This window comes from Bison bison, unplaced genomic scaffold, assembly GCF_000754665.1.
Source record: "Bison bison bison isolate TAMUID 2011002044 unplaced genomic scaffold, Bison_UMD1.0 scf7180017864466, whole genome shotgun sequence".
In the NCBI taxonomy this organism is placed as follows: domain Eukaryota; kingdom Metazoa; phylum Chordata; class Mammalia; order Artiodactyla; family Bovidae; genus Bison; species Bison bison.
In genome coordinates this window covers 12,858,036-12,885,783 of record NW_011495027.1, presented here as the reverse complement: position 1 = coordinate 12,885,783, position 27,748 = coordinate 12,858,036, and the positions used below count along the sequence as shown (strand labels likewise).

General features: G+C 40.8%; 2 protein-coding genes across 4 annotated transcripts in view; one reads left to right on the top strand and one right to left on the bottom strand.

The window, feature by feature from the left end:
• Window positions 1–14,910, bottom strand: part of LOC105003354 (transmembrane protein 56-like) — a 120,181-nt gene extending 105,271 nt beyond the window's left edge. The window contains exons 1-2 of one of the 3 annotated variants that reach the window (XM_010860495.1): window positions 12,707–14,218; window positions 7,723–7,922 (exon numbers count right to left, since the gene is read on the bottom strand). The gene's annotated coding sequence lies outside the window, so the exon portion shown is untranslated. Of the gene's footprint in view, window positions 1–7,722; window positions 8,694–12,706; window positions 14,219–14,880 lie in introns of those variants that run through there. The other 2 variants (XM_010860496.1, XM_010860493.1) reach the window with 2 other exon arrangements.
• A 44-nt stretch (window positions 14,911–14,954) lies between these two features.
• ALG14 (ALG14, UDP-N-acetylglucosaminyltransferase subunit) overlaps window positions 14,955–27,748 on the top strand; it is a 99,844-nt gene continuing 87,050 nt past the window's right edge. Inside the window, exons 1-2 of the mRNA XM_010860489.1 lie at window positions 14,955–15,490; window positions 20,517–20,668. Of these exons, the coding sequence (XP_010858791.1) occupies window positions 15,352–15,490; window positions 20,517–20,668 (291 nt within the window). The 5' untranslated portion in view covers window positions 14,955–15,351. The remainder of the gene's footprint in view (window positions 15,491–20,516; window positions 20,669–27,748) is intronic.

Below are 27,748 nucleotides of genomic sequence, written 5' to 3'. Positions count from 1 at the left end.
GAAAGATTGAGGGCAGGAGGAGAAGGGGACAACAGAGGATGAGATGGCTGGATGGCATCACTGACTCAAAGGATGAGTTTGGGTAAACACCAGGAATTGGTGATGGACAGGGAGGCTTGGCATGCTGAAGTTCATGGGGTCGCAAAGAGTTGGACATGTCTGAGTGACTGAACTGAACTGAACTGACGGGACCAGATGCCATGATCTTAGTTTTCTGAATGTTGAGCTTTAAGCCAACTTTTTCACTCTCCTCTTTCACTTTCATCAAGAGGCTCTTTAGTTCTTCTTCACTTTCTGCCATAAGGATGGTGTCATCTGCATACCTGATGTTATTGATATTTTTCCTGGCAATCTTGATCCCAGCTTGTGCTTCATCCAGCGCAGCATTTCTCATGATGTACCCTGCATATAAGTTAAATAAGCAGGGTGACAATATACAGCCTTGATGAACTCTTTTCCCTATTTGGAACCAGTCTGTTGTTCCATGTCCAGTTCTAACTGTTGCTTCCTGACCTGCATATGATTTCTCAAGAGGCAGATCAGGTGGTCTGGTATTCCCATCTCTTTCAGAATTTTCCACAGTTGATTGTGATGCACATAGTCAAAGGCTTTGGCATAGTGAATAAAGCAGAAATAGACATTTTTCTGGAACTCTCTTGCTTTTTTGATGATCCAGTGGATGTTGGCAATTTGATCTCTGGTTTCTCTGCCTTTTCTAAAACCAGCTTAAACTTCTGGAAGTTCACAGTTCACATACTGTTGAAGCCTAGCTTGGAGAATTTTGAGCATTACTTTACTAGCGTGTGAGACAAGTGCAATTGTATGGTAGTTTGAGCATTCTTTGGCATTGCCTTTCTTTGGGATTGGAATGAAAACTGACCTTTTCCAGTCCTATGGCCACTGCTGAAATTTTTCAAATTTGCTGGCATATTGAGTGCAGCACTTTCACAGCATCATCTTTCAGGATGTGAAATAGCTCAACTGGAATCCCATCACCTCCACTAGCTTTGTTGGTAGTGATGCTTCCTAAGGCCCACTTGACTTCACATTCCAGGATCTCTGGCTCTAAGTGAGTGATCACACCATCGTGATTATCTGGGTCATGAAGATCTTTTTTGTACAGTTATGTGTATTCTTGCCACCTCTTCTTAATATCTTCTGCTTCTGTTAGGTCCATACCATTTCTGTCCTTTATCGAGCCCATCTTTGTATGAAATGTTCCCTTGGTATCTCTAATTTTCTTGAAGAGATCTCTAGTCTTTCCCATTCTATTGTTTTCCTCTATTTCTTTGCACTGATCACTGAGGAAGGCTTTTCTATCTCTCCTTGCTATTCTTTGGAACTCTGCACTCAAATGGATATATCTTTCCTTTTCTCCTTTGCTTTTTGCTTCTCTTCTTTTCACAGCTATCTGTAAGGCCTCCTCAGACTATCATTTTGGTTTTTTTTTGCGTTTCTTTTTCTTGGGGATTGTCTTGATCCCTGTCTCCTGTACAATGTCATGAACCTCCATCCATAGTTCATCAGGCACTCTGTCTATCAGATCTAGTCCCTTAAATCTGTTTCTCACTTCCACTGTATAATCGTAAGGGATTTTATTTAGGTCATACCTGAATTTTCTAGTGGTTTTCCCTACTTTCTTCAAGTTAAGTCTGAATTTGGCAATAAGGAGTTCATGATCTGAGCCACAGTCACCTCTCGGTCTTGTTTTTGCTGACTGTATAGAGCTTCTCCATCTTTGGCTGCAAAGAATATCAGATTTTGGTGTTGGCCATCTGGTGATGTCCATGTGGAGTCTTCTCTTGTGTTGTTGGAAGAGGGTGTTTGCTATGACCAGTGCGTTTTCTTGGCAAAACTCTATTAGCCTTCGCCCTGCTTCATTCCGTATTCCAAGACCAAATTTGCCAGGTACTCCAGGTGTTTCTTGACTTCCTACTTTTGCATTCCAGTCCCCTATAATGAAAAGGACATCTTTTTTAGGTGTTAGTTCTAGAAGGTCTTGTAGATCTTCATAGAACCATTCAACTTCAGCGTTTTCAGCATTACTGGTTGGGGCATAGACCTGGATTACTGTGATATTGAATGGTTTGCCTTGGAAACAAACAGAGATCATTCTGTTGTTTTTAAGATTGCATCCAAGTACTGCATTTCGGACTCTCGTTGACCATGATGGCTACTCCATTTCTTCTAAGGGATTCTTGCCCACTGTATAAATATAATGGTCATCTGAGTTAAATTCATTCCAGTCCATTTTAGTTCGTTGATTACTAAAATGCCCACATTTACTCTTGCCATCTCCTCTTTGACTACTTGCAGTTTGCCTTGATTCATGGACCTAACATTCCAGCTTCCTATGTAATATTGCTCTTAATAGCATCGGACTTTGCTTCTATCACCAGTCACATCCACAACTGGGTGTTGTTTTTGCTTTGGCTCCATCTCTGTATTCTTTCTAGAGTTATTTTTCCAGAGATCTCCAGCAGCATATTGGGCACCTACCGACCTGGGGAGTTCATCTTTCAGTGTCCTATCTTTTTGCCTTTTCATACTGTTCATGGGGTTCTCAAGGCAAGAATACTGAAGTGGTATGCCATTGCTTTCTCCAATGGACCATGTTTTGTCAGAACTCTCCACCATGACCCATCCGTCTTGGGTGGCCCTCCACAGCATGGTTTAGTTTCTTTGAGTTAGATAAGGCTGCAGTAGGGGAGTAGAAAAAGAGTAATATGAGGAGCAGTATGATCAGTATGAGGAGAGTTGGAAGAAAAAAATGGAGTCGTGGAAGTCAATCAGAGAAAAAAATTCAGTGGCCTGAATGAAGACAAAAAAAAAAAAATTAGAAAAGGAGATTTTCTTTGGGTTTAATAATCCAGCAGTTACTAGAGAATAATTATGGCAGAAGCTAGTTTTCAGTGAATTAAGAAAAAAAAAAAAAAACTAGACAGCAAGTATGGAGTAGTCTTTAACAACACTGACTTTATAGGAAAGAAAAGACATGATGGTAACTAGTTATGACTGGTTCCACTAGCATGTGGACTAACATAAGAACCAGTCTTCAAGGCTGAGTTGGGGTATTGGGTCCTAGAGACCAGGGTGGTTCACAGTTCTAGCTGTCCAGCATATACATAATGTACATCTTAAACAGTAGTAACCCAACAGAGCTCTCTGATCCTTGGAATAGATTATGGATGTAACTAGTATGCACAGGGCACTGTCATTCTAGGACAAGCCCTGTGTCAATCAATACCTGACTTCTGTAGTGCTGGGAGGACCAAGTTTCTTCCATATGCTGAGAGGAGCCTCCATATACTTGAAGTCCACCAAAAACAGGCTGCCTAGCTACATGTCCAGGATGACCGCCTTTCAACAACTGAAAAATAATTGTTCTATGCACACCAGAAGGCTTCAGTTCTATGAAATAGCCCAGTTGCTTAAAAATAGACTGGGAGTGGAAAAACATTCTGGCAAAAGGATAGAAGGTGTGGTTGGGCTGTGCAGGACTGGTAGTTTAAAGGAGTTCTGCCGAGCCAGGCCCAGTGAGGGAGGGTTTTATTGATTGTGCTTTTATTTTTTAATGGGAAAGACTTCAGCTTTAGAGGCTAAAGGGCAAAAATACAATGAGAGTGCACAGTTAAAGATTCAGGAGAAAAGGCATAATTGATGGAGGAAATTGACCATAAAAGGTTTTGTTTCATTTATAGTACCTTTTTAGAAAGGGAAATTGAGAGTTGGTTTTTTTTTCCTAAGTTAAGACACAGACATTCCACAGTTCCCAGGAAAACATAAATGAAGTATCACAGAGTGTTAAGAATTTCTCAGGTTCATTTATTTTTTAACTTGTGTGTGTGATTATTCATGTCTGACTCTTTGTGACCCCATGGACTGAAGCCCGCCAGGCTCCTCTGTCCATGGAATATTCCAGGCAAGAACAGTGAAGTGGGTTGCTACTTCCTACACCAGGGGATCTTCCCAAACCAGGGATCAAACCCAACTCTCTTGACTCTTCTGCACTGGTAGGCAGATTCTTTTACCAATGTGCCACTTTACTCCAAAACAAATATAACCAGCAAAGATCCCACTGGAGCACTGGTGTAGAGAAAGGAATCTTAAGTTTGGCAAACAGCCAAGCCATCTGAGATTTCTATCTTAAAAAAGGTTTTCAGTAAATTGTCAAGCCTGTTTGTAACAAATTGAGAAGTAATTCACAGTGAATAGAGTACCTAATATAGATGAAAAATGATTAGAATATTAAATAAATTGTGGAGACGCTGAGAAGAAACCAGGTTACACGTCACAGCAAGAGCTATATATCCCCTGTTGTAAAGTATACTCAATATTATTCACACAGAATTTTAGGGAGAAAAATAAGACTAACCTTTAAGAGGCACATCTGTAAGTTTCATTCTTCTTATCTCCTTCTTAATGTAACATGTTCTCTGTATTTTCTGCATGAATTACTTTCCCTAAGTAACATCACTATACTCCGGAAGCCACTAGATGGCCACAGTACATCCACAGGAAGTCAAATCAAAACATCAACAGTGGTGTTGACTTAGCACAGTAGAGCCTTAAGTTCCTCACCTACAAAATGGGGATAATAATAGTACTTAAGTTCATAAGATGGTTGCGAGAGGTAGTTGAGAAGCTATACAAATGCCTACTAAATGGCAGACTGCTTGTATGACTGTGTATATGAATTTTGTTTTTTCATATAAAGTTAAGGAATAATGTATAGTCAGATAAAGGAATGAAAACATAACTTGTGTGTTTCTATCAAGGACAATCAATCTGATTTTGATACTGACCATTTGGTGATGTTCATGTGTAGATTCATCTCTTGGGTTGTTGAAAAAGATGTTTTGCTATGACCAGCAGGTTCTCTTAACAAAACTGTTAGCCTTTACCCTGCTTCATTTCATACTCCAAGGCCAAACTTGCCTTTATTCCAGGTATCTCTTTACTTCCTACGTTTGCTTTCCAATTCCACATGATGAAAAGGACTTTTCTCGGTGTTAGTTCTAGAAGGTGTTGCAGGTCTTCATAGAACTGGTCAAATTCAGCTTCTTCAGCATCACTGGTTGGGGCATACACTCAGATTACTGTGATGTTGAATGGTTTACCTTGGAAATGAACTGAGATCATTTTTGAGATTACATCAAAGTACTGCATTTCAGACTCTACCGTTGACTATGAGAGCTACTTCATTTCTTCTAAGAGATTCTTGCCCACAGTAGTAGATATAATGGTCACCTGAATTAAATTCACCCATTCCCATCCAATTTACTTCACTGATTCCTAAGATGTCAATGTTCAATCTTGCCATCTCCTATTTGACCATGTCCAATTTACCTTGATTCATAGACCTAAGGTTCCTATGCAACATTGTTTACAGTATCGGACTTTACTTTCACCACCAGACACATCCACAACTGAGCGTTGATTCCGCTTTGGCCCAGCCACTTCATTCTTTCTGGAGCTGTTACCAATTGCCCCCTGCCCTTCCCCAGTAGCATACTGGACACCTTCCAACCTGGGGGGCTCATCTTCTAGTGTCATATCTTTTTGCCTTTCATACTGTCCATGGGGTTATCCAGGCAAGAATACTGGAGTGGGTTGCCATTTTCTTCTCCAGTGGACCACGTCTTGTCAGAACTCTTCACTGTGACCCATCTGTCTCAGGCAGTCCTGCAGAGACAGCATGGTTCATAGCTTCATTGATTTACACAAGCCCCTTTGCCATGACAAAGCTGTGAGAGTTGGACTGCAAAGAAGGCTGAGTGCTAAAAAATTGTTGCTTTCAAACTGTGGTGCTGGGTAAGACTCTTGAAAGTCCACTGGACGTCAAGGAAATCAAACCAGTCAATCCTAAAGGAAATCAACCATAAATATTCATTGGAAGGACTGCTGCTGAAGCTCCAATATTTTGGCCACCTGATGCAAAGAGCCAACTCACTAGAAAAGACCCTGATGCTGGGAAAGATGGAAGGCAAAAGGAGAAGGGGCTGGTAGAGGATGAAATGGTTAGATAGCATCACCAATTCAATGGACATGAATCTGAGCAAACTCCAGGAGGTAGCAGAGGACAGAGGAGCCTGGCATGCTACAGTCCATGGGGTCACAGAGTCAGACACAACTCAGTGACTGAAAAACAATAATAACAAGTTAAGGACAAAAAGTTCTGTGGAAGCGGAAAACAACTTGAGAAAGACAGAATAAAAGGCAGATATACAATGAAGAAGAAAAGATGGATTTGATGGAGGTGCTGGTCAGAGGCTCTGGGAGGAGGAAGAAGGGTTGGGATGAGGAGAAAATTAGTTCAGCAGATTTCAAAGACAAGCAGTGTTATGTGAAAAAATGGAATTGTTTCTTTATAAGTCTAAAACAGAAAATATGGTAACTTTGAAAATTAAGAGCTACTTCTATTGTGGTTGTCATTAGTCAATAGTATAATGTGGTATGGTACTTACCATGATAGTTTTGGAATACATTTATAAATAAGATTTTAATGTCTTGTTAAATTTGGAACTGATAAGGCATTCTGGGTGCACAGGCTAGGGCAGGGATTTATAAACATACCTGGAAAGGCATAGCTGAGATAAACGGACATAAAGTGAGAGAAAAAAAATAGCATATCTAGTCATTTCACTGCAAGTATATTGAATCAAGTGTTAAGATGAATTTACAGTAAAATGACTAGACACACTAATTTTGTTCTCTCACTTTATGTCCAGAGAGAGAGAGAAACATATATTTGTCTGTCAACCTATCTAATCTAGTATTGTATTTTAATGTATCAATACTTGGAGAAAAAGCTAACAGTAAACCAATTCTTGACTAGCATGTGAAACAGCTACTTTTCAAAATCCTTTTCCTCCTATTGAGCTCTAATTTTACAACTGAAAAGTCAGGTATAGTAAACAATACTGTATTTCTATCTTGCTTTCTATAATGTATAGCACAGCACCTGGTGTAAATACACAATAATCACATTTAATGATACTGTAGAAGTTAAGAGTGTGAGATATTTTGAATTCTGACTTCCAGCTCCTGGCTTTGTGACCTAGAGTAAATGATGTGATCTCTCTGTACCTTAATGTCTTCATTTGCAAAATGGGGGTCATTATAATGCCTACCTCATGGAGTTGTTGTGAGCACTAAATTAGTTAATTCATGATCTGAGTGCTTGGCATATATTAAGCACACAGTAAAATGCCAGTTAAGGATTAAACAATGACCTTAAAGAGGTAGCATTCAAGGAACAGTAGGAAGTGGCTTCATCAGGAAAAGGTTGTGACTCAAATATATACTAAGTGTGTGTATGTGCGTGTGTGTGTGCAGTCACTCAGTTATGTCCAATTCTTTGCCCCGACAGCTCCTCTGTCCATGGAGTTTCCCAGGCAAGAATACTAGAGTGGGTTGCCATTTTCTTCTCCAGAGGATCTTCCCTACCTAGGAATAGAACCCATGTCTCCTGTGTCTCCTGCTTGGCAGGTGGATTCTTTACCACTGAGCCACCTGGGAAGTCCTATATGTTAAGTACATTTGGCCAAAAAAAAAGTCTTGGCTATAACTCAGATATTTGGTTGTACTGGCACAATTTCTGTCGCCTATCTGACCCAACTTTCCAGAAGATCTTTATGGTAAAGCATACAACCATCCATCCTGGTGGCCATAGTTTTATCTCTGGCCCAGGCTAAGAACTCCCTTCCAGCTTTATCCTACCTTGTCAAGGACAAACATAATGCTGACCAAAGTGGATCTCCCAGGCTCTTGCAGAAAAGCTTCATTCTTCTTTACCATCCTCATTAGGATTGAAGATTGCTGAACTCTGGTGGGAAGAGCTTCGCTGCTAGGCTTCCTGGCAGCCCACACTTCAAGGCAGCCCATGAGAGCATGGGAAGGTGACTTTTCTCTAGGAGGCTCTGGTAAGACATACACAGTTCATTTAGCCAGGATCATTGTAAAGTCACTGCTGGGGTGTTAACTGTCACTGCCCACAGAGTGCAGCATGTAACAGGTACTAATAGACCTGGATGGATATGAATTGAGAGCCTGTCCTCAACCCTCTTTACTTCAATCCAGAAGCCTCCCAGATGAGCTAGAAGCCTCATCGCTGTAGTTACTGACCCAAATGACCCAAATGGCATTCCTCACCACCTTACAAACCCTTTCACTGCACCTGTAGACCTCTTGATCTTAACTGAAAATTTCCCCTGAATCTTCAACTTCTTTCTGAATGTCTTCTTCCCTTTGCTGCATAAGCTGAAAACTTGCTCTCTCACATTTCTTCAATATGTCTCTCAAAGACAGGCTGTCTGACTCTCACATCCTTACAGGAGGTGGGGAAAGTACTCCTCTGGACCCCTGTCACTGCTTCCAAACCATTTCTCCTTCTTCTTTCAAAAACTCCAGCTCCTTTGAAGTTCTAGTCATGCCACTGTACCACCCTGTATCAGCATCCCTAAAAGACAGCATACAGATGGCACAGTTGTATGCGGTTAATTTGAAGATGATTTAATAAAGGGACTGCAGTGTTGACTCTCACCCTAACCCTAGGGTGGGGGTTAGAGTTTTCACTCTGTACAGTGGAAAATTCTAGTATAATTTATAGTCAGCCCTCCATATCCATGATTCCTTCATGTCTGTGTTTCCTGCATCCACAATTTCAACCACCTTCAGATCACGAGTATGGAAGTGCTTATTATTGAAAAAGCTCCACATATGGAGAAGGAAATGGCAACCCACTCCAGTATTCTTGCCTGGGAAGTCCCACAGACAAAGAAGCCTGGAGGGCTACAGTCCATAGGGTCGCAAAAGACTAGGACATGACTTAGCAACTAAAAACACACACAAAAAACCAACTTGTCACTCCTGAGGTATCTTTGCATCCACTTTGTTTTCTCTTTTTTAAATCATTTGTTAACCTACTCAATGCGGAAAAGATACTTGATCATGTGATTGTACAAAGTCCAGAATTAAAAAAGATATAAAACCAGAAAAAAAAAGAAAAAGCTCCACATATAAGCGGATTGCCACAATTCAAACCTGTGCTGCTTAAAGTTCAACATATTTACAAAGATGTGAATGAAGTAAGGAAGGCACAAGAGGTCATGCAGTGACTCAGGTTAGTATCAGTGGAACTATCATCATTCCTAGGCCTGATGGAACAAGGAAAGGGAACGCAGGCACCCAGAAGGAGAGAGATGTGTAGACAAAGCCACGTTGAAGAGCAGAGATCTTGAGTTCAGGGACACAGCCTCCCTCCATCCATTCTGAGGATCCCCAATGGCCAAACCCAACCAGAACCAGAGAGCAAAAAAAACCAATTGGTTTAATCTAGGTTTGAGCTCCCATGGCACTAAGTGCAATGGAGAAATGTGGATCTGGAGGGACAGATGGAACATATCTAGCTTAAAACCAATGCTTTTGGGGGGGACTTCTCTGGTAGCTCAATGGCTAAGACTCTGTGCTCCCAATGCAGAGGTCCCAGGTTCTAACCCTGGTCAGGGAACTATATCCCACATGTGGCAACAAAGATAGAAGATACTTCTTGAGTGCTGCAACTAAGATCCAGTGCAGCCAAATAAATAAATATCCTTTTTTAAAAATGCTGTTTTTGGTTGCTATCATCTTTCAACCTCTTACTCTTTGACGATGTGAAATCCTAGCTCATTTTCTTGCTCTCCGCCCCTTAGTGACCTCAGCATCCATTTGGGTGTGCACACCCACCCTGTGATCTTTTTCATCCATTCATACTGTCACACCCTAACTACTACCACCAATAATAACAGTATTGGCTTCAAGCATCTCACTTGCTGACCACCACCTCTTATCTCTAAAGTTCGCTGACTCTTTTCATTGCAATTTTTAAACATTTTTTAGGCCTCCAATCTACTGACTTTATACTCTTCCATGATTCATCCACAGTCCCACCTCCATTCCCCTGTCTTCACTTTCCACTGTGTCCAGAGAAAACTCCATGGACCTCACTCCCTTGAAAAGAACCTCTCTAACGTATTCACCTGTCAAAAATTTAACTCTGGTTAAAGCCAACTGTTCGCATTTTCCAGTGGCGGGGTGGGGTAGGGGGAAACATAAAATCATGCCAACTGGTTTTTCTCTATATTTGCTATCTCAAGCTACAAATGGGCACCCCAATCCACTCAGAAATCCTAGGCTGATCCTGGTAAGTATGCCAATTACTCTTCAAGATGCTTAATTCATGCATTCTTTCTTCTTGAGCTCCTCATACTCTTCTGCACCCAAGTTTCCACACCCTTCTCTATTCACCACCAATTCTACAAACCTCCCAGTACCGCATGCATATCCCTGCCCTCCATCCTGTAACCATGGAATAAGGGTCCCTCCTATCAAAGCCCAACCACTCCCTTTGTCCTCAAGATTTCAACCCTTTTCATTTTTAAAATAAATGCATTACAGGACTTCCCTGGTAGTCCAGTGGTTGGGAATCTGCCTGACAATGCAGGGGACATAGGTTCAATCCCTGATCCGGGAAAATTCCACATACCACAAGGCAGCTAGGCCCGTGAGCCACAGCAGCTGAGAACACACTCTAGAACCCGAGAGCCACAACTACTGAAGACCGCATGCCCTAAAGCGTGTGCTCTGCAATGAGAGAAGCCACTGCAATGAGAAGTCTGCCTACCGTAACTAAAGAGTAGCCCCCACTTCCCACCACCAGAGAAAACCCATGTACAGCAATGAAGACCCAGTGGAACCAAAAATAAAAATAAATAAATAAGTAATTAATTAAAAATAAATAAATGTGTTCCTATTCTTATTCCCTTTCTCTCCTGCATCAATTTGCCTCTACTGGATCATTTTTAACATCAAATGGAGTTGGTGATGGACAGGGAAGCCTGGCGTGCTACAGTCCATGGGGTCATAGAGTCAGACACAATTGAGTGACTAAACTGAACTGAATCTGACAATTACCTCCCATCTTAAAAAATATTTCCCTTATATAAGGAATTTAGAAAGACGGTAATGACGACCCTATACATGAGACAGCAAAAGAGATACAGATATAAAAAACAAACTTTTGGACTCTGTGGGAGAAGGCGAGGGTGGGATGATCTGAGAGAATAGCATTGAAACATGCATATTACCATATGCAAAATAGATGACCAGTCCAAGTTCAATGCATGAAACAGGGCACTCAAAGCCAGGGCAATGGGACAACCCAGAGGTATGGGATGGGGAGTTCAGGATGGGGGACACATTATACCCATAGCTGATTCATGTCAATGTGTGGCAAAAACCACCACAATACACCTCCAATTAGCCTCCAATTAAAATCAATAAATTAATTTTAAAAATGTTTCCTTGACTACAAATTCTCCTCCATTTCCCATCCAATTCATCCGTTCCTCTTCAAAGGCAAACCTGAAATAACTATGTACAGATGCTGCTTCTCTGCAACTCCCAGTCTCTCCTCTGCCCATTTCTATCTGCCTTCCACTACCACCATTCCATGGAAATGCTGCTCCTGTTTAGACTGCCAGTGACTAGACTGCCAGTGACTAATTTGTTCCCAAGTCACTTGATGTGATCTATCTGCAGCCTGTGACGTAGCTAACTGGACTCCTATTCTTAAATCATTTTCCTCCTGTGGTTTTTGTGGACACCATTTTTCCTGATTTTCCTCCCTGGCTCCCTGGCTTTTCCTTCTCCATCTTCTTCTCTGCTGGCGCAATCTCCTTAACTGGATTTCTAAATATTAATGACTCCAGACTCTTCTCTACTCTGAGCTGTCTAATACATTAGCCATTGGCTAATGTCAATGTATCTATTTAAGTTTGAAATAACCGAAATGAAATAAAAGTTCAGTTCCTCCATCACACTAGCCACATCTCAAGGGCTCAGGAGGCAAGTGTGTCTAGTGGACAACATGGTCACAAAACATTTCCGTCATTGCAGAGACTTCTGTTGGACCTGACTGACCCAAATTCCTTCCCTAAGTGATCTCACCCAGCTAGTCCCACGGCTTTAAACACCATCTATACGTTGAATTCGAAATTTACACCTCTAGCTCTAACCCAGACTTCAGATTTATACGTAAAGTGCCTAACTGACACAACCACTAGAATGTTTAACAGGCTATTCAAACTAACACCCAAAACAGAACACTTCCTTGTCACCCCCTCCTCCCCTTTCTTTACCCACAAAAGCTTGTTTCTCTTCCTGTCTAGTCCTGGCACGACACCATCCAACCAGTTTTCAAGCCAAACATCAGCAGTCACCTTGATTCCCAATATCTAATCCATCAATGAGTCTTACTGACTCTATCCATAAAATATATGTCAAATCTACCCTCTTCTGCCTCCCACTGTCATCTTCTAGTCTAAGGTTTTTGTCTGGATTAGTGTCCTTCTCATACACAATCCCCTGCAATGAAACCCAGCACACAGCATGTGTGCATTAAATATGTTGAAAAAAATTAATAAGTACAATGCTATTTAATAGTGCAAAATAATCTTACTTTTAAAAATATTCATGAATAATACTTGTTAAAGAAATTTTAGAAAACAGATTTAAGAAGATAATAAAAATCACTTCCAGGCAGACTTTACTTAGGATTGATTACGGCTCAATATTATTATTCAGTTTATCAATTACTAATACATTTTCACACCTTCATACACTTTACCTCTGTGCATTTATCTGCATTGTCAGTGCAGCTTACCTCCCCAAAAGAAATTTTCGTTGCTCCTTCCTGATCAGTCCAGCCTTTTCTGATTAATCCAGTATAGTTTCTTGACCTCTTTTAATTATAGTCCACGCCTGTCAAGCTCACAGGAGTTGGCTCACGCAGCAGACATTTATTGCGTTCTGGAGTTCCCAACTTGGTTTCTGTCCCTGCCTGCCACTCAGCTCCTCCCTGCGTCCACAACTTCCTTGTCAGCCTTAATTCAAAATAACTCATCCAATAACTCCAAACAATGTCTGCTACTCCATCTTCTTTGATTCTTGGCATTTACTGGTAGTCGCTAAAACGCTTGATCACCCCCTATTCATTCCACCTGCAACTAAGTGTGGTCAAGCTGATTTTTCGTACAGGCAATTCCAGTAGTGAGGGGATGGGTAGTAGGGAATGCAGGGGTATCTCTTGGGGCTTGGATTCTAGACATTATCAATATGTCCAACATCTGCATTGCCTGTGTCAGTTTACAGCACCACTTCAAACATATTATCTCCGCAGCAATCCAAACACTATTATTTGCCTACCCAACAATTCTCTCTCCTCCACCCTCCTCCAACTTCCTCCTCTCCAAGAGAATGTCCATTTTGTTCAGCACCCACCCTACACCAAACAGCCAGATACAACAGGTGAGTTGTATATCATCCTCCATCCTACCCCAGCCAGCTTTGTGGTCTCATTCCTTTGATGAGTGGGCAGGTGACATAACATGGCCAGAGAGTGAAAGTCTTCTGTGAGAGGTTCTGGAAAAGGTTTCCTCACTCTTAAACAAACAAAAAAGGGCCCGATGACAAGATAACCTCTTGAAATCTGGAGACTGCCTATCCAGATGTAATTTCTGAGACCACTAAATATCTGCTTTTAAGTAGGAGGGGAAACGGCATTAAGCTGAAGCCATTGCTGGGAATGGCAGAGCGGGCAGACGAAAGAAAACTATATCCTTTGTAATGTTCTTAAGCTGTTGTTCACACTGAGCCAGAGGCTCTACTTCTGGACTTTCATCTATGTATTGTAAGCCCAGGGGATTCTGATGCCATCAAAATTTGAGAGGCACTGACTTCTAAACCCACAATTATAAAACTTCTCCACCACTACCAGCTAAGTAATCTTAAGCAATTTAACTTTTATAGAATCCTTTTCTTTATCTGTAAAGTGCAAAAGTAATATTCACCTTATGACCTTATTGTGAGGATACAGGGTTAAGAGGATTTGATAGAATACAGAAAGTGCTGCAAGGTCCATTAGCCAGAAAATGATGCTACATAGTTCCTAAATATTTCCCAAACTTGCCTGCTGATAGAAATAGATGGATTGGTTAGATGAGTTGGTCTTAGGCCTCTCCCCTGGATATTCTGTTTCAGTAGCTCCCTACTGTACCCTAGAAATCACATTTTTAACAACACTGTTCTAGGATCTAAGCAAGTTTGAATTTAGCAAAGGAATGTGTGAAAATGTTGCTCAGTTGTGTCCTACTCTTTGTGATCCTGTGGACTGTAGCCCACCAGGCTCCTCTGTCCATGGAGTTCTCCAGGCAAGAATACTGGAGTGGGTTGCCATTTCCTTCTCCAGAGGATCTTCCTGATCCAGGATCCAGGGATGGAACCCAGGTCTAATGCATTGCAGGCAGATTCTTTACCATCTGAGCAATCACAGAAGACCTAGCAAAGGAATACACAATGTAAACTCCTATGCAGCAGGAGTTGGGATTTCCACTGTCTAAATCTAGATCTGCCACTGTCTCACTTGAGCAAGCTGTTTAACCTTTCTGGACTTGTTTACTCCTCTGTACACTTGTCCTATCTAACCTACAAGTCCACGGGGGACTGAAGGCAAATTACACGTGGGGTGAAGGGGTTTCTCTCAGTATTTTTATATTGCTGTAATGGGAATTAAGTAAACACAAAATTAAGCAAAACTGAGATAGGATAGGTGTTGCCTTTATGGTAAAATTAACTGAATAGGACGATGTCATCTCTGGCCCGCCACCTTGAACCCCTGAGCGTCCACTCCTCTCAGGATCACGGTGTAACCTGAGGTGATCACCTACTCAGGTCACACTGTTCGAGATCTGTGAAAACGTCTAGAAAAGTGAAAAGCCTGAGTGTTGGGAAAGAGGAGAAATACGAAGACCCTAAATTCAACTTTCTGTACCAAGGTACCTTTAACTGGCAAACACTTTCAGTAGCTGCGCATGTGCAACAGAAACATTTCTCTCGGCGTTTCATAAAGAAAAACGGCGATGTATGCCATTGGCCTCAGGTGGAAGTCACAAAGTTGGTAAAGCTGGAACACCTGCTAACTTGGGCGTTCCGGGGTTCTTTAGGGCGCACAGGTGTTCTGACATTCTCATGAGCTGCAACCAAACTTCTCCAGGACGTTAATCCGTGAATTTCAGTTTATGCACTGGCTTGTAGTTTAGCAGAAACCCGCCCCCCACCCCCCGCCGGAAGCCAGCGGAGCGGTCTGAGCCCGGGCTTCCGCCTCTGGCCTTGAACTCCTCCCACCTCAAGCAAGCCACGCCCACCAAGACACCCACTCTTCGAGTTTGAGTCTCCGGAGAGCCCGTAGTTTTGAACTCTGACCGCTCCTGCGGCCGGCACCGGGATAGCACGCATGCGTATTTTCTTTGAATGGGTGGTGCCCTTATCCTCGCGGCGGCTGCAGGAGCCCTGGCCTTGCTGCTGCTGGCAGTACGGCTGTGGGTAGTCCTGAGTCCTCGCGCTCCTGTGCCTCGGCGGTCTCTCAGCCTCTTGGTGGTGGCTGGATCTGGTGAGTATACGGGCCTTGACTGGCGGGCTAGGGTCGGGAACTACAAAACCCAGAGTCCATCGCGGCGCTCTTCGGCAGCGCCAGTAGGACTTTTTGCAGCTTTGAATGCTGAGATTTGTAGTTTGTGTGCATGATTGGCTCGTCAGCCCAACCTGGGCAAAACGCTGGTTTGTTGCCAATGTGCCTCAGGCCGCGCGTTTATTGACAAATGGGTAATTTACACTTGTCTGTAATAAACTTTTCTGTAGCGTGTATTTTTCTAACAAAGTAAGTATCAGTTACCAAAGATGACACAGAAGCCTGTTGATGCAACATGAAATTTCCCTGAATAAATATTGTTATTTTGCATTATTAATCTAGACATTTGGGATTTAATTTAGGAATCACAGTTACTGCATGAAAAACAAGACAAACCGAATCGTCGCATTTTTAAGTATACATATACAAAATCTGCGAGTGTAGGAGCAATTACCTACTAACAGGAGAACAATACACACCTTAGGATGTTGTGTCAGGGAATGAACAACAATCTGTACAGTCAGATAATGCAATCTAAAGGGAATCGGCCAGCTCTGTACGCGCTTACAACTTTAAATGGACAGCTCTGCACAGCCATACACACCCACACTGTGTACATATAGAAATGCCAGAAAATTGCATCCAGAAAGATTAATGTTTATAGTATTAGCAAGTGTTCTAAACCTATGTTCACCTGTAATTCATTACTTTATTCACTTAATGTGTTTTGAGCCATGGGAGAGAGGGCAGGCAGTAAACTAAGCCCTGAAAATAACAAAACTGATTAACACTACTTGTCGTGAAGTGCTATGTCCCACGCACTGAAAGGTGTGAGGGAACAGCTGTGAGCGAAATGGAGAATATAGAAAAACTAACAGAAAACAAAAAACAGAATGGATCCTTGGCGCAATGAGAAAAGTGCTGTAACCTGGGAAGTAGAACCTGCTATGTAAGTTCACACTGGGCATCACTTTATCTGAACCTGAGGCAGGAGGCTTCCTGGAAGAAGTGATGTCTAAACAGATACTTGAAAGAAGACTAAGAATTAGCCAGACAAGGGGGAGCTGGGTCTTTGAGGTCTGGAAAGCTGTGTAAAGAAAGCCATGGCACTTCGGATGGCCAGACGTGAGAGAGCACTCCTGCAGTGAGTTGGATGTGGGGAGGTAACAATTGGAGAGGGTATTTTAACACCCCCCAAACACACACACATGGAGAAAGCGACACTACTCCACTGCATCCTACCATGTAGTCATTAGGATCACTTACCTCTAAGTTAACATAATACCGGAGTTAAATGACATCTTTGCAACTTACTAATTTGGTGATCTTGGGCAAATTAGTTAACCTCATTGAACCTTCTGTTTCCACTTTGAAAAACGTGAGTTAGGAAGAGCTGAGAGAGTAAATGTGGTGGTAAAGTGCTTAGCAAAGTGCTTGGCACATAGTAATGCATTTAATAAGTGATGACTTTTGATAGTCCTAGTAGCAATGGGATCTTTTAAAGAATTTTTAAATGAAGAGTGACCCAGTTGCATCTGAGCTTTCACAAAGACCATTCAGCCTGCATTGTCAAGAGAATGTCTTGCAAAGACTGAGGTAGGGAAACAAGTAGGACTTTTGAACATTTCAGGTGACAAATGACAGCCTGACTGGGGGGGTTGAAGAGTGAGGGGATGGAGAAAAGTATATGCATTTAAGTGAGATTTACGAGATAAAAATCACTAGAATTGTGGATTGGAAGTGGAGGGTGATGGGAAGGTGGGCTCAAGAGTCATGTCTGGGTTTCTGGCTTGAGCAGATGGATGGAAGAATGGATGTTCAAGCCATTCACTTAACATCATTAGATTTGGCAGACTGGGAACCAAAACTAAAATTGAGAATTTGTCAGGCAGGTGGTGCCCTCTGTCATTCAAACCATTGAGGGTATGAAGAGTCAAGGACCTCCAAAAGTCATCCAAACCAAAGAAAGATTTGTAGTTAGATAAATAATTTAATAGTTAATGTCCAAAATTTAGGATGGGAAGGCATTTTCCTTGTTTACCTTGAATACCAAAAAATGCTTAATCTTACCATAAAGTATCACTTGTTTAAAGAATACCAATCAAAATTATTATTTGTCTTTGAAATAGCATATGTTTCAAAGACATGTGACCTGCTTAGACAATTTTAGATGTAATATTAAATTGTCTGTCATTGGAGGTACAGCAGTAACAAAATAAAAGCCCTTGCTATCATGGTGTTTACCGTCTATTGGGGCTAGGGTGGGGGAGACCAAAACAGAAAAAATGAATAGACTGAATAGTTAGTTAGAGGCAATAAATACTATGAAGTAGAGAAAGGAAGTTGTATTTTAGATAGAATTGTCAGGGGAAGCCTCCTTGGGGAGATGACAGATACCCAACAGCAAGGAGGCCAGAGTGGCTGGAGTAGACTGCGTAAGGTGGGGAAGAAGTAGATGAGGCCCAAGAGCTTACAAAAAGTCTTTTATTCCATATGAGAAGGGGAGCCCTTGGAGGGTTTTGAATAGAGAGAAATAATTTGATCAACTCTTTTTAGTAGGATCACTATAGAGGCTGTGTTGAGAATAGACTATAGTGGATACTTAAATAGACAAGGGCAGTGAGGGCAATAGACCAGGAAGCTACAGTCATAATCCATGCAAGAGAGGTGTGGTTTGGAGCAGGATGCTTGCAAAGGAAGTTAGAAGTGATTGCATTCTGGGTTCATCTTAAGATAGAACAGAGAGGATTTCATTCCCAAAGAATAAATCTTATTGAAAGAGTAAAATGGAAGACAAAGCCCATCATTTTAATGACTTGATTCAGTAACAAGCTTAAATTTTCAAAGAATGTATTCAGTGAAGCTTTCCTTTAAAGAAAAAGGAAAAAAGACCATGAAAGTAGGTAAAATAAAGTCTTAACTGCAGTGGAAGATGTTATGTATATTAGGTTTTATCCTTAATTGTTCTAGCTGTGAAAATAAGTACCTACTTTGCAAACTACCACACTTTTTCAAAGTTAAAAACAAAAATTCTAAGATGAGTATGAGATGTGTGAATTACTTGCATAAGAAGATGGATGACAACTTATTGACAGAGGCGCCTGTTGGGCTACAGTCCATGGGGTCACAAAGAGTCAAACAGGACTGAGCAGCTAACACTTTCATTCACTTTCACAGAAGAAAATGGGTGACAAGTTATTAAGTTCCAGTATGATTCTAATTCCTTTTATATTTACTCTGTGCTGACTATTTCTATATCTAATTCCTTCTGGGATCTAGAGAGTAATCTTTCCCTTTCTACTATAAGAATATATATGTGCTTCGAGAAAACACATACTTAATTTGTTTGATTATCCTACTTGTTTGTTTGTATCACTATTGAAAGCTTTCTTACAACAGGGAGGTGGGGCAGGGGGAGCTTTGTAGCATAGTGAGTCACTAGTGAAGCCGCTCGGTCGTGTCCGACTCTTTTTGACCCCATGGACTGTAGCCTACCAAGCTCCTCTGTCCATGGGATTTTCATTTCCTTCTCCAGGGGATCTTCCCGACCCAGGGATCAAACCCGGGTCTCCCGCATTGTAGACAGACGCTTTACCGTCTGAACCACCAGGGAAGTCTATGCTTTGTAGCATGACCAGAAGCAAAGAAGAGGTAACAAATAAGATGAACACAGAGAATGTTAAAGACACCAACCTGGCTGAGGCCAAGGGATTGTGCAATTAAATAGATAAGATAGGGCTCATTCTTAAGAAGTTTAATTGTCTTGCTTAATTGGCATATAGTTAATGAGATAAATAAATGTTCTTTTGATTTTTTTTCCCCTGAAAGAAACCTTAATGAACACAGTTGATTTTTAAATTCATGGTTTTAAAATTAAAGTGTTAAAATTTTGGAGATTGTACGATTTCAGAAATTGAACACACAGTGGTTGGATGAAGTTTGGTAAATATTTGAGGACCTGCAGAGAGCTGAGACCTCTGTTAGGAGGTGTTGAACAAAAGTCTTCCTTAGAAAGATCTGAGCCCTAGCAATCAGTGCTCATCAATTCAGTTCAGTTGAGTTCAGTCACTCAGTCGTGTCTGACTCTTTTCGACCCCATGAATCGCAGCACGCCAGGCCTCCCTGTCCATCAGTGCTCATGCCTGCCTAATATTACTTCACAACATGTAAGCCTTCAGCAGCTGCTTCCCATTTTCCAACCTACTTTGCTGACCTTACTTCACCCTCATCTTTCTTCCCAGTGTTCCCACCAAGCCTTGAACACCCATCCCGGATCTTGTCTTCTCGTGTCCTAATGATCCCACCCCACCCACTGGCATCCCTATACCTGTCTGCCCATTAGCTTCACTTTTAAGTCATCTCAGCCTTTACCAGGGATCTTCTCTATGCTGAGGGCATTGCTTTTCATAACAGTTTGCTTGCCCGTCCCCCTCATTTTAATGTTTTTTGCTGTCTTGCGTCACTCTTTATATACCTGTGCGTGTCTTGCCCCTCTCCCATCAGACTTCTTGATAACAGGACCTGTGTCTTATACCAGGCTTCCCAAGTGACACAGTGGCCAAGAATCTGCCTGCAATGCAGGAGACTTGAGACACAGTTTTGATCCCTGCGTCAGGAAGGTCCCCTAGAGAAGGAAATGCTAACTCTCTCCAGTATTCTTTCCTGAGACAATCCCACGGACAGAGGAGCCTGATGGACTGTAGTCCATGGGGTCGCAAAGAGTTGGACACCACTGAGCCACTGAGCACACACAGTACAGTGTCTTATACTTCTGTGTACCTTCTTCAGCTAGAACAGTAGCATGACTTACTGCTGGTACTGATGTTATTTTTATATTATCCTCTTCCCCCATATAGAAATAATATTTCTACAGGGGCACAGATCATTGTTTCCATATATTCCTTCTGTATTTTGAGAAATGCCCAAAACTTAGCAGTAGGATAACATCATCAGATGGATATGTCCATTACAAGTTTCTTCATCTTAGGCCTTCCAATATTTTTTCCAGGTGGGCATACCACTGAGATCCTAAGGCTGCTGGAGAACCTGTCCAATGCTTATTCTCCTAGACATTATATCGTTGCTGACACTGATGAAATGAGTACCCATAAAATTAATTCTTTTGAACAAATTCGAGCTGATAGAAACCCCAGTGCTACGGTAAGTAATAATTTCTGTGTCTAAGAAAGTTACAGGTTATATATTGAATTTAATTCTCTCATGGCACTTCAGTGCCCTGCTCACACAATACAGTCACACGTTTATTGCCGATGAAATATAGTGCCTTTACTACCCAAAGATAAAAGCTTCTTTAAATCTTCAGATAAAAATGGTTGCTAATTTCTTATATTCTTTTGTTTCAAATAGATAATTTTTTTTTGATAATTCCAACTGCAAAAATTGTTTTATTTATAATTACATACATTAAAGCATCCAGTTCATGTGCTTATTGGCTCTTCGTTAAATTTTTTTTTTTTATTAAGAACACACCAAAGTGTAATTCTTTGTAATATTTATCTGTTTATTTGGCTGTGCTGGGTTTTAGTTGCAATGTGCAAACTCTTGGTCGTGGCATGTGGGATGTAATTCCTTGACCAGGGATTGAACCTGAGTCCCCTGCATTGGGAGCATGGAGTCTTAGCCACTGGACCATCAAGGAAGTCTCTCATTAAAGTTCTTTATCAATGTATTACGTGTATTGATCATTTATCTGTTACTATTGTTTATCCTTCCAATTATACCTGTATCTGCCTTTAAAAATTACTTCTCAGCTCCTCGTTGCTCACTTCATTTTAGCATTTTAATCAGAATTTGGAGTAAACTGAAAAAAAGTAAAACTATTTTATCAAGGAAAGAAACCAGAGCTATTCTTCATTAGCTTGTCTCCGTCGTTCCCTCTCTCTGGTACCTGCCTGGCCATGGAGCTCCAACAGGTAGTTCAGGAATGGACAGACAACCCGGCTCAGGCCACTCAAATGGTTCCCTCTGGGCTCTTTGGACTTGAGGACCCAGAGAATGGAAATAGTCTTTCTTCAGGTGCTTCAGCTCTATAAAAGAGAGAACTTGGAGAAAAGCAGTCATGTTTTCACCTGCTAGCTAAAGACAGCTAGAGCAAACTACGAAGTTAATATACAGGAAGAGCAAGATGGAAAAGCAGATGCTGAGTCCTGCCTTCAGTTACTCCAGAGCTGCCCTCATATGAGCCCTATCGTTGTTCTTATCGATAGTGCATCTAATCAGGATGCACTAATGGGTAACTCACCCTCTGCTGACCTTTGTAGCTAGTTAAACCTTGTTTTAGTTACGATTTGGTCACTTGTAAGCGTCATCCCTTACTGTGTGCATGCGTGCTAACTCACTTCAGTCGTGTCTGACTGTGTGCAACTCTGTGGACTGCAGCCTGCCAGGCTTCTCTGTCCATGGGATTCTCCAGACAAGAATATTGGAGTGGGTAGCTATTCCCTCCTCCAGGGGATCTTTCTGACCCAGGGATCAAACCCATGTCTCTTAAATCTCCTGCATTGGCAGGTGGGTTCTTTACTACTAGTGTGACCTGGGAAGGCCCCTCATTCCTCACTTCAGTTCAGTCGCTCAGTCGTGTCCGACTCCTTGCGACCCCATGAACTGCAACACACCAGGCCTCCCTGTCCCTCACCAACTCCCAGAGCCTACCCAAATTCACGTCCATTGAGTCGGTGATGCCATCCAACCATCTCATCCTCTGTCGTCCCCTTCTCCTCCTGCCCTCAAATCTTTCCCAGCATCAGGGTCTTTTCAAATGAGTCAGCCCTTTGCATCAGGTGGCCATCCCTCACTTACGCACTACTAAAATGTGTTCTTGGAAGATCCCTGTTAAACAAGATTGAAATCCACCCGCTATTATTCAGCCATAGTGAAATATGTGGTATGGGATGAGCCAAAATGCTTCATTTCTGTTTCAGGACTCAATACTGTGTTAGTTTCCTAGTGCTATTATAACAAAGTGCTATACACAGGGTGGCTTGAAGCAAGGGAAATTTATTCTCTCACTTCATTTGTAGTTATTATAAAATAATGGCTGTATTCTGTATAATATATCCTTATAATTTATTTATTTTATGTGTAGTTTAATCCCTTCTCCGACTTGCCCCTCCTTCCCTTGCCCCATTGGGAACCACTAATTTGTTCTCTGTATCTGTGATTTTATTTCTTTTTTATTATATTCACTAGTTTATTTTTTCGATTCCACATGTGATATTATACAGTATTTGTCTTTCTCTAACTTACTTCGCTTAGTATAATATGCTCCAAGTCAATGCATATCATTGCATTTGGCAAAATTTCATTCTTTTTATGGCTGAGTAGTATTTCATTGTGTGTGTGTGTGTGTACACTACATCTTCTTTATCCATTCTTCTGTTAATGGACACTTAGGTTCCTTCCGTATCTTGGCAGTTGTATATCATGCTGCTATAAACCTTGGGGTGCATGTATCTTTTTGATTGAGTGTTTTTGTTTCTTTTTTCAAATATATACCCAGGAGTGGAATTGCTGGGTCATGTGGTAGTTCTCTATTTTTAGTTTTTTGGGAAACCTCCATACTGTTTTCCACAATAGCTGCACCAATGTACATTCTTACCAACAGTGTATGAGGGTTCTTTTTTTTCCACATCCTCACCAACATTTGTTATCTGTGTTCTTTTTGATGACAGCCAGACAAGTGTGAGGTAATATCTCATTGTGGTTTTAACCGACATTTCCCTGATCATTGGCCATCTGATCTTTTCTTTGGAAAATTGTCTGTTCAGATATTCTTCCCCTTTTTTAATCAGGTTGCTGGGCTTTTTTTTTTCTTTGTTTTTTGATATTTGAGCTGTTTATATATTTTTGGATATTAGCCCCTTATTGATCATGTATTTTCAGATGTCTTCTCCCACTCAGTAGGCTGTCTTTTTATTGTGTCAGTGTTTTCCTTTCATGTGCAGGAGCTTTTAACTTTCATTAGGTTCCATTTGTTTATTTTTGCTTTTGTTGCCTTTTTTTAGGAGACAGATCCAAAAAACACTGCTACAGTTTCTGTTGGGAGTCTTCTGCCTGTGTGTTCTTCCAGGAGTTTTATGGTTTCTGGTCTTACATTTAGGCCTTTAATCCATTTTGAGTTTATTTTTTCTACCTGATGTTAGAGAATGTTCTAATTTTATTCTTTTATATGTAGCTATCCAGCTTTCTCATTGCCACTTATTTAAGAGACTGTCTTTTCTTCACTGTGTGTTCTTGCCTCCTAAAATTTATCCTAAGTAATCGACCATCAGTGTATGGGTTTATTTCTGGGATCTCTGTTCTGTGCCAGAGAACAGAGATCTGTGTGATCTGTGTGTCTGTTTTTTTTTTGCCAGTACCATCCTCTTGATTACTGTAGCTTAATGGTATAGTCTGAGGTCAGGGAGCACAATTTCTCCAGCTCTGTTCTTTCTCGAGATTGTTTGGCTGCTTTGTTAAGTCTTTTGTACTTCCATACAAATTAAAAAATTTTTTTAAGTTCTATGAAAAATGCCATTGGTCATTTGATAGAAATTACATTGAACCTGTGGATTGCCTTGGGTAGCATGGTCATTTTAAGATTATTAGTTCTTCCAATCTATGAACATGGTATACCTTTACATCTGTTTATGTGGTCTTCAATTTCCTTCATCAGTGTCTCATAATTTTCCAAACACAGGACTTTTTCTTCCTTAGGTAGGTTTATTCCTTGGTATTTTATTCTTTTTTGTGCAATTGTAAATGGGATTGTTTCCTTAGTTTCTCTTTCTGATAGTTTGTGATTAGTGTGTGGAAATGCAGCAGATTTTTGTGTATTAATTTTGTATCCTGAAATTTTGTTGTATTCATTGATGAACTCTTAACAGATTTTGGGTGGTGTCTTCAGGATTTTTTATATATAGTATCATATCATCTGCAAACAGTGACAGTTTTACTTCTTTCCAGTTTGGATTTTTTAATATCTGTTTCCCTGCTGATTTCTGTGGGTAGGACTTCTAGCACTGTGTTGAATAAACATGGTAAGAGTGGACATTCTTATCTTATTCCTAATTTAAAAAAAAAATGTTTTCAGCTTTTCACTTTTGAGTATGATCTTAGCTGTGGACTTGACATATATGGCCTTTATTATGTTGAAGTGTGTTATCTCTATGCCCATTTTCAATATCATTAATAGATGTTGAAGTTTATGAAAAAGTTTTTCTGCATCTATTTAGATGATTATATGGCTAGTCAAGGCTATGGTTTTTCCAGTGGTCATGTATGGATGTCAAAGTTGGACTGTGAAGAAGGCTGAGCACCAAAGAATTGATGCTTTTGAACTGTGGTGTTGGAGAAGACTCTTGAGAGTCCCTTGGACTGCACGGAGATCCAACCAGTCCATTCTGAAGGAGATCAGCCCTGGGATTTCTTTGGAAGGAATGATGCTAAAGCTGAAACTCCAGTACTTTGGCCACCTCATGCGAAGAGTTGACTCACTGGAAAAGACTCTGATGCTGGGAGGGATTGGGGGCAAGAGGAGAAGGAGACGACAGAGGATGAGATGGCTGGATGGCATCACTGACTCGATGGATGTGAGTCTGAGTGAACTCCGGGAGTTGGTGATGGACAGGGAGGCCTGGCGTGCTGTGATTCATGGGGTCGCAAAGAGTCGGACACAACTGAGCTACTGTACTAAACTGATGGCTTTTATGCTTCAGTTGGTTAATGTGGTGTATCATATTTATTGATTTGCACATATTGAAAAATCCTAACATCCTGGGATAAACTTCACTTAATTGTAGTATATCATCCTTTTAATGTATTGTTAGAGTCAGTTAGAGCTAGTGTTTTGTTGAGGATTTTGCATCTATGTTCATCAGTGATCTTGGCCTGTAATTTATTTTTTGTGGTATCTCCGTCTGGTTTGGGTGGCAAGGTGATGCTGACCTCATAGAATGAGTTTGATAGTGTTCCTTCCTCTGCACATTTTTAGAATAGTTTGAGAAGGATAGGTGTTGACTCTTCTCTAAATGTTTGGTGGAAATCACCTGTGAAGTCTTCTGATCCTGAACTTTTGCTTGTTTGGAATTTTTTTTAAATTATTGATTCATTTTCATTTCTGGTAATTGATCTGTCCATATTTGTATTTCTTCCTGATTGAGTCTTGAGAAGTCATGTAAGAGTTTTAGGAATTTGTCCGCTTCTTCTAAGTTGCCCATTTTGTATTGCCCATAGTTGTAGTAGTATCATGACTCTTTGTAGTTCTGTGGTGCAGGTTGTAACTTCTTTTTTATTTCTGATTTTATCGATTTGGGCCCACTTTCTTTTTCTCCTTAATGAATCTGGCTAGAGGTTTATCAATTTTGTTTATCTTTTCAAAGAACCAACTCTTAGTTTCATTGATCTTTTCTATTGTTTTTTAGTCTCTATTTCATTTATTTCCACTCTGACCTTTATAAGTTCTTTTTTTCTGTTAGCTTTAGGTTTTATTTGTTTTTCTTTTTCTAGCTCCTTTAGATTTGAGACTAGATTTCTTATTTGAGATTTTTCTTGTTTCCTGAGGTAAGCTTGTATTGCTGTAAGTGTCCATTTTAGAACTGCTTTTGCTGCATCCCATAGGTTTTGGATCATTGTGTTTTCATTTTCATTTGTCTTCACATATTTTTTTAATTTCCTTTTCAATTTCTTCAGCAATCCATTCATTGTTCAATAGCATAGTGTTTAGCTTTCACAGGTCTATATGTGTTTTGAAGCTTTTCTCTAAAAGTTGACTTTTAGTCTCATAGCAGTGTGGTCAGAAAAGATGCTTGATAGGATTCTAGTTTTCTTAAATTTATCAAGGCTTCTTTTGTGTGAAGCCTGTAATGTATCCTGAAAAATGTTCCATGTGCACTTGAAAAGAATGTGTACTCTGCTGCTTTTGGATGGAATGTTCTATAAATACTCCTAAGTCCATCAGGACTATTGTGTCATTTAAGGCTAGTACTTTTTTTGTTAATCTTCTATCTGGTCTGGATGATCTGTTCATTGATGTGAGTAGGGTGTTAAAGTCCCTTACTATTATTGTCGATTTCTCCCTTTGTGTCTGTATTTCTTTTATGTATTTAGATGCTCCTATGTTGGGTGCATATGTTTATATTTTCTTAGAGCAATGTCTTGATCATTATGTAATGTCCTTCTTTGTCTCTTGTAACAGTGTTTATTTTAAAATCTATTTCTTCTGCTGTAAGTATTGCTACCCCAGCTTTCTTTTGATTTCCACTTGCATGGAATATGTTTTTCTATCACCTCATTTTTAGTCTGTGTGTATGCTCAAACTACCGCACAATTGCACTCATCTCACACGCTAGTAAAGTAATGCTCAAAATTCTCCAAGCCAGGCTTCAGCAATATGTGAACGGTGAACTTCCTGATGTTCAAGCTGGTTTTAGAAAAGTCAGAGGAACCAGAGATCAAATTGCCAACATCCGCTGGATCATGGAAAAAGCAAGAGAGTTCCAGAAAAACATCTATTTCTGCTTTATTGACTGTGCCAAAGCCTTTGACTGTGTGGATCACAATCAACTGTGGAAAATTCTGAAAGAGATGGGAATACCAGACCACCTGATCTGCCTCTTGAGAAATTTGTATGCAGGTCAGGAAGCAACAGTTAGAACTGGACATGGAACAACAGACTGGTTCCAAATAGGAAAAGGAGTTCGTCAAGACTGTATATTGTTACCCTGTTTATTTAACTTATATGCAGAGTACATCATGAGAAACGCTGGACTGGGAGAAACACAAGCTGGAATCAAGATTGCTCGGAGAAATCTCAATAACCTCAGATATGCAGATGACACCACCCTTATGGCAGAAAGTGAAGAGGAACTCAAAAGCCTCTTGATGAAAGTGAAAGTGGAGAGTGAAAAAGTTGGCTTAAAGCTCAACATTCAGAAAACGAAGATCATGGCATCCGGTCCCACCACTTCACGGGAAATAGATGGGGAAACAGTGGAAACAATGTCAGACTTTATTTTTCTGGGCTCCAAAATCACTGCAGATGGTGACTGCAGCCATGAAATTAAAAGACGCTTACTCCTTGGAAGGAAAGTTATGACCCACCTAGATAGCATATTCAAAAGCAGAGACATTCCTTTGCCAACAAAGGTCTGTCTAGTCAAGGCTATGGTTTTTCCTGTGGTCATGTATGGATGTGAGAGTTGGACTGTGAAGAAGGCTGAGCACCGAAGTATTGATGCTTTT